Genomic DNA, 12,812 nt, shown 5'->3' on the forward strand with positions numbered 1-12,812 from the left:
GCCTAAACTTAACCGTAATCTCCGCCAAAATGACTGGCAGCTTGCGGTGCTCTGTACCAGCGCGAAGTCACCTATTCTGGGTTACATAGACCACCAACTACCGCTGACCTTACGGAGCACTACGACCGGCAGCTCGCGGTGCTTTGTACCCAGCGCACAGTCACCTGTTCTGGGGTAATTGAATCACCTATTGCTGACCTGACGAAGCACCATGACCGGTATCTTGCGGTGCTCTGTACCCAGCGCAAAGTCACCTATTCTGGGGTAACTGAACCGCCAACTACCGCTGACCTGACGAAGCACCACGACCGACAGCTCACAGTCACCACGAAGCTCTGTAGTGGCTTAAACAGCTAGCAACTGCCGCTCTGTAGCACAGAGCTCTGTAGCCGATGTCACATGACGTGTCGGAGGTCTATAGTTTTCGTATAATATCATACGTCTTAGTTTGCATAACTTTTCGTACATTACAACCAGTTCATGAGAATGCGTTGCAGCGAATACAAACAATCCACAGTATATCACAGATATTTAAATTGGTGAAATACAGATGGCAGTTTGTCAGTCAAAAGAATGCAACTCCAAATGACAGACAATCCATAATGCTCAATATAGCATAGAAATAAATTATTTAATTAATTAACATATGACACAAAACACGATGACTGGAAAAAAAACAACTTAATGGTAGAACACATGAGTGCAGAGTCTTATGACATGTTACATCCAACAAACAGAGAAACAGAGGGAGAGATGCAGTCACCATAACCTTATATAAACATGTATTACAATAAAAGTATAGAGTGGTTTTGATGCATAGTTGTTGAAGGGAAATGGAGTTTATTCAAACAAGTTGGACATATAGTTTCACATAAAGTTTCATGTACTTCAGACTTCCTGTATTACATTGAACACAACATGAGGCAGACTTGAGACCAGTTCATGCAAAGTGATAAGAAAAACAAAAAATCAATGCGAACATGCATGAAAGGCAACTATTTGCTGCACACATTTCCCCTGTCCAAAATAAACATTACCGCATGTCTGCAATACAGGTGTTATTTTCTTACCTTTTTCAAAAGGTGGCAGGAATTCACCTACATTTCAAAGAAAATTTGGTAATAAAAGACAATTAACTTAATTTTAAAGAAATGATTTTAGTGTTACAGTACCGAAAAGGGATACAAAATTGTAATTGCTTACCTTTCCTTCGTACCAAATGTATATCAGATGGGGATGGGGGAGCCACAGTTTCATCTAAACAAAGAAAAGAAACAGACACGCAATTGGGGTGTAATTTGCCATCATATGCTAGTAAGATGCTTTTAGGTGTATTAAAACTGTAATAAAAAGTTAAACCTTTTTCAGAAACGACATTTATAACAGGTGTGGCAACAGGTTCACCTAAAACAAGAGAATAATATCTGCATCAAGGTGTCAGTGTATTTTGAAGTATCTGTGTGTATCTTTATTTTTTAGCTAAGTTTTGGTTCAAGTTATTATTGTATATAACTAATGCAAACGAGCATACCTTGATCACCAACAAGCATGCTCGACATGTAAGCCACGACCAAATCTTTCTTGTCTGTGAACTCCAACACAGCATCTTCAATGACTTTCATGGGTTCAACAGACACTTCAGGCATGATCCCTGAAATATCATCACAAGTTAGTTAAAGCTGCTGTTCATTCAATACTAAAACAAACAACTTCTGATTGTTTACTATTTCTTCCCTTACCATACTTATTCATATCTTAGTATGAGTAATTACAGCAAATGCAAACATAGTGATACACCAGCAATAGTATTGTAATGTGGCTGATTTGTAAATGATATGTCGCCATATGTTCGAACAGACCTTGTTCACCAATCAGCATTGTGGAGATGTAGCTCCAGAGCATGTTTATCTGTTCTGTGATGATTTCTGCTGTTCTCTTCAGAGCTGACATGGGGCTGAATCCCATAGCATGCTGGATGTCTGATCAACAGACAAGTCAAAGTGAAAGTTAGCAGGGTCCAGTATAGAGCAAACATATAGTGGGACACATCAATAGATTAGGTAAAAGGTTAAATACTGTACCTTCTACTGTGTCCAGTATTACATCAAAGATGGCACAGAGCACATCCTGGATGTATCCTGTTATTCGACCCAGAAAGTCGTTAGTAACACTGAAGACATTTCTGCCAACAACCACAGGGTCAATGAAGCTAACGTCAGTGGTTCCTGAGAAGAACAAACACATTCAAGCCAAAGCTCCAGTGAGTTACTTCATTCAAAAAAATTCTAAAACATTTTTCTGTTATACAAACATTTGAAAAGATATTATGTATTATGGAATCAATCATTTTCAATAAAAAACTAAAGTACTATTATACACCCACGACAAACACAATCTAAGTTATTGAGTAATAATGTTGATTTAGTAATGAGTAACACTAAAATAAGATTCAACAATACAGAAACAAAAATATTTAATGTAAATATTGCACCACAAACAATACAAAGCTTAAAATATGACGCAGGTACCTTTTGTTATATCCAGTATACTGTCTACGATGGCACAGAGCACATCCTGGATGTAGCCCACTATTCCACTCATGGTGTCATCAGTAGCACTGAAGACATTTCTGCCAACTACCACAGGGTCCATAAAGCTTATATCCATGGTTCCTGAGAAGAACAAATATGTAAATGCGAAAAAAAATACTCTATGCTGTGTTACATTGTCATTTTAATATTGTAAGTTTACAGATTAGAGAGACGTTAAACGAAGAGAGTAAATACCTTTCACTACATCCAGAATTGTGTCCAAAATGGCACAGAGCACACCCTGGATGTAGCCCCCCACTCCACACACAAAGTCATTAGTAACACTGAAGACACCTCTGCCTAAAACCACAGGGTCAGTGTAGCTAAGGTCAATTTTTCCTGTGAAAAACAAGTGATGAAAAATTAATTTATTAATGACCAAACAAACACGCCAAAAATGATTACAGTTTAACTGGAACTAGTCTTTTTTTACTCAGTTAATTAGGATTAGGATCATTATCATGTTATTTGCTTGTGAATGAAAAAGGGAAGGCTGACAAATTCCTTAGTCAGAAAAAAGCATTAATAATGGAATACATACCTTTATTTATATCCAATAATACGTCATATACAGTGTCCACAATAGCACACAGTGTGTCCCTGAAGGTGCTCGCACATCCACACATGAAATCATTGGTTGAATGGAAAGCTTGTCTCCCGATGACCACAGGGTCAACATAGCTGAGGTAGAAGTTCCCTGTGGGTTTGGAGGTAGATTATTAGAGTCATGGTTACATCACATGTATTATAAAAATGTTGAAGTGTTTTTTTTTTCTGGTTGAGCATGAGTGTGTTTTTATACCTTCGTCATCTGAAAAATAGCGAACAAATCCATCTTTTGCTTCCGCTATTTCCTCAGCTGCATAAGTGGCAGCGGACATGGGGTCACTTAAATCAGGAGCACATTCTAGGGGCCCAGAGATAAGAGTCATATACTTGCTTCAGCACTACTAAAAAGGTGTGGCATGCATGCTGTCACTCCTATGTACCTTGAAACTTATTGAACAGACTGGATACTTCATCAACAGCGTCGTTTACAGCTTGCACAGGGTCTGAAACTATTTGCTGAATGTCTGGGAATAATAATGGATTTATTGATAATTATGCATGTTTGATGATTGAAATTCTAATAAGATACATTTTGGGGTATTTGTGACTTACCAGGGACTGCCTTGTACTCCACAAAGTCAAACATCACCACTCCCACCACCACCCAGGACAGGAGAGCAGCCAGGGCAATCAGCAGCTCCGCAGACATTTTCAGCTTCCCGAGGAGCCCCAGACCTTTGGTGGACTTAAGGGAGCTCGTCTGTGGTGCAGCTGCTCTATTGGATCCACTGGCTGCAGAGGAAGAGGTGAATTTGACTCCTTTATGTGGAAAACCCCCCACAAAAAGATACTAAAGTCACTCTGAGAACTCCCACATCATCAAGACGGCCCTGTTATGGTTCAACTTTCGCTGCTTGGTCTGACTGTAAACAGGTTGTTTGTTTTTTTAGTCTTTGAAGTATCCTTACATATTTGGTTTGTCCTTTTACAGTCAGACCCAATTATTAACCAACAAACAAACAAACTAAGAGTTGCATGCAGGTTAACAATAATCACAATTTCATGGAGGCTACATTCATAATAGCATTGGGAAAGTGTTGTATGCAGGTATTTTTTGCTCCTTCATTGCATGTATGGATGTATACCTTTTTGAAAATGCTATACCCAGATCAATATATCAGCAGGCCTGATATATCGGCCATATTGCAAATATATCAGCATCTGCACGTATGGCGGCACAGAAATGCCAAAGATACGTGTCAAAATGGCCTTTGTCAGAGAGTGCTGACATAGTTATTTTTTTTACTGTAAAATGTCCCACTCAGTACATATCTTGGTCACAATTATATTAAAGGGCTCCTTATGAGAAATGTTTGTTTGTTATGTGTACCTAAAAATAAAAGAACTATAATATAAAATATAAAAAAAAAAAAAAAAATTGATACCATTATTGACCTTAAATATCTAAAGTCTAAAGATTATTATTAGTCAGACTCCTTAACCCTTGTGTGGTGTTCATATTTTTATTACACAGCCAATGTTCCTGGGTCTAGTGGACCCACCACATTATTAGACTTTTAAATCAATACAGCCATAACAATTTATGTAAAAATACTTAATAGATGTTTACTTACCAATGATATATACATAATTTATGGTTCATATTTGCCGGTTTTTTTTGTGAGAAAATAAGGAAATTCAATTATAAAAAAGGTAAAAAAAAATAGAAACAAGATTTTTGATCATTATTGGTGCTTATTTCTTAGAACTTAAGGTGAAAGTGCTTGAAATGTAAGAATTTTGTAACTTTGTGTGGGAATAGCAGGTGCAGAAATACAACATAGTTTCATAGCACCTACATTTAAATACACTCGGGTCCAGTGGACCCGAACACCTCATATGTAATAGTTATGTGTAGGGGGTGTACCATGTGCAGTCATTGAAAATGAGTTATTTTTTATGTTGTTCACAGAAAATGAGCCAAGGCCAATGAGTTTGAGTTAGAATAAATAATAAATAGCATAATTTTTCTTTTGGTAAACATTGAAAATGGGTCCCATAGACCCGAACACCACACAAGGGTTAAAAGACACTCTGACAAACAATTCTCTTTGCTTTTCTCTTTCTCTAAAATTAAATTAAATATGCATGACTAAATAACCAAATATCCTACAAGTTTAACTTTAGCCCACAAACACATTAACAGGGTTTAGTTAAATCTCTGACTAGGAAGTTCCTGTGGCATGTTTGGGATAACAATGTCCTTCAATAGCCACCCTTCCAGTCTCACCATCTACACACTGCAGCTAAACCATGACAGGTGAAGGATATTTCCTTTGTGGTCAAAAGATTTAACCTTAACACAGTGGAGACAGTATGTCTGATCTGACAACCTCTGCCTGTGCGTTGCATCAACATGTAAGATCATTTCCTGATGTTGAGGGGATTATGTGAATTTGATTAAACTGATTGATCTTGTCACATTAAATATCAGACAACACAGGAATCATCTGTCATTCTCATTTCATTAGGTTATCTAAATACATGATTCCAACCTGTTTAGTCCAGTGGAAAATTATTGTGATGGATTTTAATGACATCCTCGCCATCATCAACACTGACGTACTTTCCCACTTGGACCTGGTGCCAAGGTGTTTATGAACTCTGAGCATGCCTGACTTATGATTCCCTTCCTCATTATACTACAAATGCTGAGTTATGCCAAAACTCAAAACAGTCCCTTCAGAATTAGGTTGGACAGATGGTGTCAGTATTTCACCACAAATGTACACAGAACTGTACAAGGAAATCTGCCTGTTATTGCTCAATTCATCAAAGGTCAGAAGCTTAATCAAACAAAAGATTTGCTTGGGAAACTTGTTTGAGCAGATTACATAAGAAGCAGGCTTTTTATTTTAAATGGCAAAAAGAAAGTTCAGAGGTTCAGAGGTCAGCCCCAGCAGCAGTCGTGTCTGTCACAGGAGAGCAACGCTAATACTTTGGCTACATGATATCCAGTATTTATAGCAACCAACTTTCAACACTTTCCTATGAGAAAGTACCCTATCAAAACACTGCCATTAATTTTTTACATAGCATATATCTCTTAGGCTTTATGTGCTTTGGCAAATAGTAAATGTTGTCATTTTCAGTGCTGATGCAGGTGTTAATAGTCCTACCTTCAGCCATGGTGATATGGAGACAACTTTAGCTATAATCCTTTGAGTTGGGGGCAAAGCCTCCTCATGTAGAAGTGAATGGAAATATCACAGCTTCAGTAGGAATCCAATCAGCATCCACTTATCTATAAAAAGTGTCCAAGTTATTAAATTATTCCATTTCCACTCGGTGATCACAGTCTTGTTTCCTTACTCGTGTAATCCACAGGTGAAATTTCTTCAAGAAAAAAATAAAATCAAGCATAAATTGAAAGATTTACAGGTGTTGCAGAATTTGGACCTGCCAGTATGGCAGCATTGGGACGGTGGGGTAAAGGAAAGCAACGCAGGGGAAGGAAAGAGCCAAGCTAAGCAGAGGGCTGGGTAGGCTGAGGGGGAGCTGACAGAATATACCACCCAGTGTTATTGGTGCCTCACATGGGTATAGGTCAGAGTAGAGCACAGAGAGGCTTCAAGGTAACTTTATCCCCCAGAAGGTCTGGGTTATTCTTAGCTGGAGCTCTGCACACCAGCCGCTCTAGCAGGCCTTTTTTGGCGGTTGAAGGGGTGTGTGAAGATCAACTGGCTGAATTGGGCACCCCGTCCCCTACCGGTGGGGTACTTTAATCTGCCCACTGAACTGGAAAAAAAATCAGGTGCTCAAGATGAGGAATGGACAACAACACCGGTGAAAACCTTAAAGCAGCAGCAAACTCCGTGGTAGCAACATTTGTGGCCTCTTCCTCCTGCTGCCATTAATGTGGGCAACTACAAATTATTTTACTTTGTTTAGGTTTTGTTTTTTCATTACTCCTCACTGTGTGTGTGTGTGTGTGTGTATGTGGCAGCTTCTAAATAAGCATGTTTCCAAAATTATGAACTAATTTACCAATGAACTAAAAAGAAAGGTCTAGCATGTGCATCCATCTTGTGATCCTTAGCAACAGCTTCATTAGTGCGGTGTGTATACTTTGAGTACAATAAGCTCTGGAAACGGTTTACAAGGTAAATATGTACAAAGTTAATAAAGGAAATAATCGTATTTTGCTTCGAAAGCGTTCAACAACAATAATAACATTATCAATTATGTAAACATAATGTTTACAATGCTGTCCATCTTAGTTTAGCGTATTAGCATGCTAACATTAGCTAATTAGCACTAAACAAAAAGTACAGGTAAGGCAAATGGCAATGCTATTAGTTTTGCAGAGATCAAAGTATCTATTGGACAGCTACTTTTTTTTTTACCTGATGATGGTGCCAAGTGGAAAGTTAAGGGATTCCCAAAGTTATTGCAATGAATCCTGAGGAGGACATTAATGTCAAAACCAAATTGTATGACAATCCATACATTAGCTAGAGACATGTCAGAGGATCACAAGTCATTGGGTTTCCTTCTTCTTGGGAACATGAATGTCAAAATTCCACGGAAATTCATCCAATAGTTGTTAAGATATTTCATTTTGGAATAAAGTGGTGAACATGTTGTGTTAAACTTTATTGAAATCTCTGAAAAACAACATTTATATCATACATGCTCTTATTCACTTCATCACTGGATCAATTCAGATATTTTAAAACACACAAGCTGCACAATACTCCTAATAAACGCCAAAAAGCCAAAAACAAAGGTTTAAAGAAATGCATAAACACTGTGTGTCTTTACAGTGTAGCTGCAGCACTGAGGGCCACAGGCCTGATGATGAGAGAGAGCTCCCGAGAAACAGGAGGAGGAACGTATCTCTCCTCCCTGAGAAGCCGCAGTAACACATCCTCAGCGTCCTGCGGCCAGCGGTAAACAGGTGTGTTCTGAAGCCAACTTGGGACGTGTTTCTGTAAGGAGAGTTCATAGACATGTTTTTTTGTTTTGTAGTAGAGAATGGCTTAAGGAGAGACATGATGGAAGCATTTGAGTATCTGCAAAACATTAAGTTATTAAACAAAAATTCTTTCTGACCTGGGATGCATTAAAGAAGAGAAGCGGTATGAATCTAAAATTCAAGCTGCCTTGCTGGATGAATTCATTCTGCATCTGGCAAAATTAGATTTAACATTTAAGTACCTACTATTAACAATTCTTCTCAGAATGATGTCTCATTTAAACAAATATGTTCTCACCATGGAGTGAATATATTTAGTGTGTAGATCATGGCTATCCACTACACATCCTTCAATGTCTGCCTTGTACTTTGGACTGATGGCGATGACAATCAGGGCTGATTGCTGTATAAAAAAAACAGACATTTTAGACACATTCACTGCCTGAAAACACAAATTTAACACAAATGTTTGAATTTTTTAAAAGTTAAAATGGACATAAAACATGAAATATTTAAGTATAAAGTCACATTTAGTCTAATTTTGTCTTCTACGTCATTACTGATTATCTGGTACTACTGCTAACACAGATTTTATGTGACAATATAACAGAAGAAATACAAAAATGTACATGAATGAATGAATCTGACAAAATCTGGTTGTTACATCTTTCAGGCAACCGTCCTTCCACTTGTTGATATCCCGGCGTCTGATGGGGTTATCAAATACGTCAATCTGTAAAATTGAATTCAGTGCTGTAAGTGAACGGTCACGTTCTTTGTTTTTTGTTTTAAATCTGACTTTTGAGTGAAGAGGTTGTATAGCTTACAGCTGGTCGAAAACCTTGCTTTGTGAGAAAGTCTACAAAGGTACCTATCTCTGAAGAAATGTCTGAAGAATAAGTTATAAAAACGTTTCCTGAGAAGAAGAAAAAAGATAATAACATTCATATTAATCTCAAAATGTATCATATTGTAGTTAGTCAAATAGAAAGACATGTATGTAAAGCCATGCAATGGATGTTTAAAGTGCTCATATTATGCTCATTTTCAGGTTTATAATTGTATTTACAGGTTGTACCAGAATAGGTTTATGTAGTTTAATTTTCAGAAAACACCATATTTTTGTTGTACTGCACATTGCTGCAGCTCCTCTTTTCACCCTGTGTGTTGAGCTCTCTGTTTTAGCTACAGAGTGAGACATCTCACTTCTGTTCCATCTTTGTTGGGACTCGCACATGCGCAGTAAGTACTGCTAGCTAGTCAGTTGCAGAGCATGAGGGAGTGCCACGCTAGCAGCTAGGCGAGCATTATAATGTGTTTTACAAAGTGACACACGTTCGTCACAGAAGTAAAGGCTGGACTACAATAGAGCTGTTTGGAGCAGTTTGTGAACAGTGTTTTCTCTGGAAGATGGTAAGTCCCTTTGGGGTGGACTTTGGGCTTTTTCAGTTTGTAAACCTATAACGTGCACAAAAAGATATATAACACAAAAAAGGGGAAAAGCCAAAAAGCATAATATGAGCACTTTAAAGCATTGCATTGACTGGTGTTTGTCTCACTGGTTATCTTACCCAACATTATTATGATCTATTATTATTAATAACTTTGATTAATATCAAAAGGCATTCTTTTTTATTTTACTCTACTTCTATTGTGTTCTGTCTTGTGGAAATAATGCAAAAGTTCTGTCCTCATGATGAGTGAAGCACACTATAAATCAAAATATAGAAAATAAACGTTAGTCTTTAGTGGACAAACTCACCTCCTGCATAAACAACAGAGGTAAGAATTTAGTGTATCCTTTATTTAAAATGTATTTTTATTTCCCCTAAACAGACCTGGCAGGTTTATAAAGACAGCATGCAATAGATCACACACCCTGCTTCCCGTTGTAACTTCAGAAATTATTTCTTCCCAGTCCTTTAAACATGAGCACATTCCTTTTCAAATAAGAGAATGAAAGTGACTCACGGCACTCATCAGGCAGACTGATTGTTCTTCTTTTCTCACGTGGATGTGAGACAGACTCCTCTGCTCTTGCAGAGCTCAGGTTCATCACACTGACCTGCGACACGCCCTCCACAGGGGGCACGGAGAACTGAGGCATGTTAACTGAGACACTTCCCTGAGCCATGCTGTCATTCATAAAGTTACTGTGGCACCGGAGCCTGAAGCAGGGAGAAAGAAAAATACACAAAAGGCTCTTCAGTTGAATAGTGCTGACATGTGTCAGGTCCGTGTAATATGCAAAGTAGTTGCACCACCATGTTCACTGCATTTTTTCACAAACATTAACAATGAGCTTGAAAGAACTTTGTGGATTTATTTACTGGTTAGTAAGGGAGTAGTCTGTATTTCAAAATATTTTTACCAGTTTTGGGAGTCATCCCAGGGTCCTCTGTACTGGCAGGGAGCAGAGTGGTGACATGACTGAGGAGGGAGTGTGTTGATGGGATTGAGATTACAATGCCCTTGCCCTGCAGAGTGATAATGCCTGACATCAATTGTATGATAAAGGTCTGTGGATATAGTTTAAGTACACGATAAAGGCAGAAAATTACTGAATAAGGCTATAGAGAAAGAGGTTGACAGCTTGAACTCAAATACTGTACATATAGACTACATATTAATAAAAATACACCTGCTGATTCAAGTAATATTCTAAAAGGGGACTTTAACTTCTACCAAAGTCATTTTCTGGTAACATACTTCCAAGTACTTTATACAAGACTGACCACCTGTCCCTTGATGATAGTACTCCGAGGGGTAGAAGGCTTGTTATGACTAAAACCAATACTCACGTCCTTAGTTTTTGTTACATTAAGTTGAAGGAATGTACTGTCACACCACTGTACAAACACATCAACAACAGGACCATGGCTGTTTCAATAGGCACGGAGGAGACATAACAGAGTCGTGAGCAAACTTTAAAATGAATCTGTTGTCGCAACGGCTGCGGCACTCATTAGTATACAGAATATAGAGGAGCGGAGAAAGGACAGCCCTGAGGGGACCCTGTGGATGAACACAATTCTCCTGACATGCATCCATTCAACCTCACTCTCAGAGTTCTGTTAGTTATGAAATCAAGGATCCAGCCCACAATAGTAAATCTAAACCAAAATAGTTATAGATTAAAGTAGCCAACACTATATCAAGTAGTTAGAATACATTTTACCTCGACCATCTACAAAATTAAAGTGCTGCATACACGTACATTTTTTCCTCTTATAATAATAATCCAGTGCAGTTCTGAGAGGGAGAATTCTGATGCGTAATGACTACTTTTACTTTTAATAGGCTACTACAAGTGCAGTTTTGCAGATAATACTTCTTTTACTTGTAGGATTTTGAATTCAGGACTTTTATATGTAATGAAGTACTTTGTATTTGTATATTGTTGTATTGCTACTTTATTTAAGTAAAAGTTTGGAATACTTGCTAATGGCATCATCTTCTTCAAGCACACTGCATATTTACTATTTTTGTCCCTCATTGAAAAATGAATTAAATAAACTTAATAGAGCATTTATTACCGTAGTTGTGCATGTAGTGGTAAGGAGGTGGAAGGGGTCTGTAGTGTGGCCACTCATCATCAGATCTTAGCGGCAAGGGAGGTTCAAGATCCTCCTCATCACTCTGAAGCTCAGAATCGTTTTCACCCCTGAAAATAAAAAATAGATATAATATATAATCCCAAATGAACCTCGAGGCGAATACAAATTATATTCCATTCTTTGACTGATTTCCTAACACTCAGGCACCTAGTTGTGTCTCTCTTTGCAGGCTCTGTTGTTCCACATCGGTTAGGTCCACAGACCCAACAGAAGCACTCTCCACTGGTGTCACCCTCCCTGGTCTCTGCAGGATGAGGTATATGATGGAGAGTCATCCTGGCGGGAGACGCTCCTCTATCTTCTGGCTCTCTGTGTTCTGTCAGCTCAAAATGCTGCCCATCACGAGCTGGCTGACTCCTAAACTCTTGGTTCACTTGTCCAACTTTACGTGACGTTTTTTGGCAGAAATATTCTGCAGCCGTGCAACAGGATGGTAAGAATCTATCATGGTGTGGATTAGCATGAAAGATTTGGTATACTGTAACTTCAGGCCTTAACGGTTGAAGGGAATTTTCTGACTTATTTGTAGTGGGCAAAACTTTTACCTCTGGTACATTTTGAGATGTCTCCATCTTAAACAGGTTACTTCAGCATATTCCTGCAAGACAGAAGCAGAACAGTTAGTTATCTCCATACAGTGAGAATAAAAAACACAGAATTACATGGAAGTTGGCAGTATAGTTAAATAGAGTATTTTTTTTTTACATGCAGTTATTAACATATACAGTACATACCACGTAAAAACATATTCTCAGATAAAATGTCTTTTCTACATACCAGGCCACAAGGACTCTGAAAAGAAGGAACAATGACATACCTGTTTTTTGCTGGATTCTTTTCACTGCTGTGGGCACAAAGGCTTGTGTGTGCTTCAGCCTGCTATATGCAAATTCTTCATGCTTTAGCCGCGTCCAATCAGAGACGAGAATGAAGTGTATGGGTTGCTCAGCCAGATTTGCCATAAAAGGTTGGTCGAGGAGGACAACATTCAAAAGTCTTATTCTTTGAATTTACTATTCAAAAAGTTTTTGTCAAAACGATTTGTTTTCAGTTATAGAGGTAGCATTGAAACAGGAA

At 38.2% G+C, this 12,812-nt stretch overlaps 1 protein-coding gene across 5 annotated transcripts; it reads right to left on the minus strand.

The window, feature by feature from the left end:
• Positions 1–7,775: 7,775 nt before the first annotated feature.
• Positions 7,776–12,603, minus strand: LOC144535657 (E3 ubiquitin ligase TRAF3IP2-like). Of its 5 annotated transcripts, none has more exons than XM_078278205.1 (10): positions 12,553–12,603; positions 11,883–12,333; positions 11,655–11,782; positions 10,490–10,595; positions 10,090–10,286; positions 8,946–9,034; positions 8,783–8,851; positions 8,417–8,521; positions 8,256–8,330; positions 7,776–8,131 (listed from the first exon to the last, which is right to left on the minus strand). In XM_078278205.1, the coding sequence occupies exons 2-10, from the start codon at positions 12,305–12,307 to the stop codon at positions 7,961–7,963; spliced, it is 1,365 nt and encodes a 454-aa protein (XP_078134331.1). In that variant the 5' UTR covers positions 12,308–12,333; positions 12,553–12,603; the 3' UTR covers positions 7,776–7,960. The 5 variants fall into 5 exon arrangements, with proteins under 5 accessions (XP_078134331.1, XP_078134329.1, XP_078134330.1 ...); XM_078278203.1 differs by having other exon boundaries at positions 10,490–10,637; XM_078278204.1 differs by having other exon boundaries at positions 10,490–10,637; positions 12,513–12,587.
• Between the last annotated feature and the right edge of the window lie 209 nt (positions 12,604–12,812).

This window comes from Sander vitreus, chromosome 20 (assembly GCF_031162955.1).
Source record: "Sander vitreus isolate 19-12246 chromosome 20, sanVit1, whole genome shotgun sequence".
NCBI classification, from domain to species: Eukaryota; Metazoa; Chordata; class Actinopteri; order Perciformes; family Percidae; genus Sander; species Sander vitreus.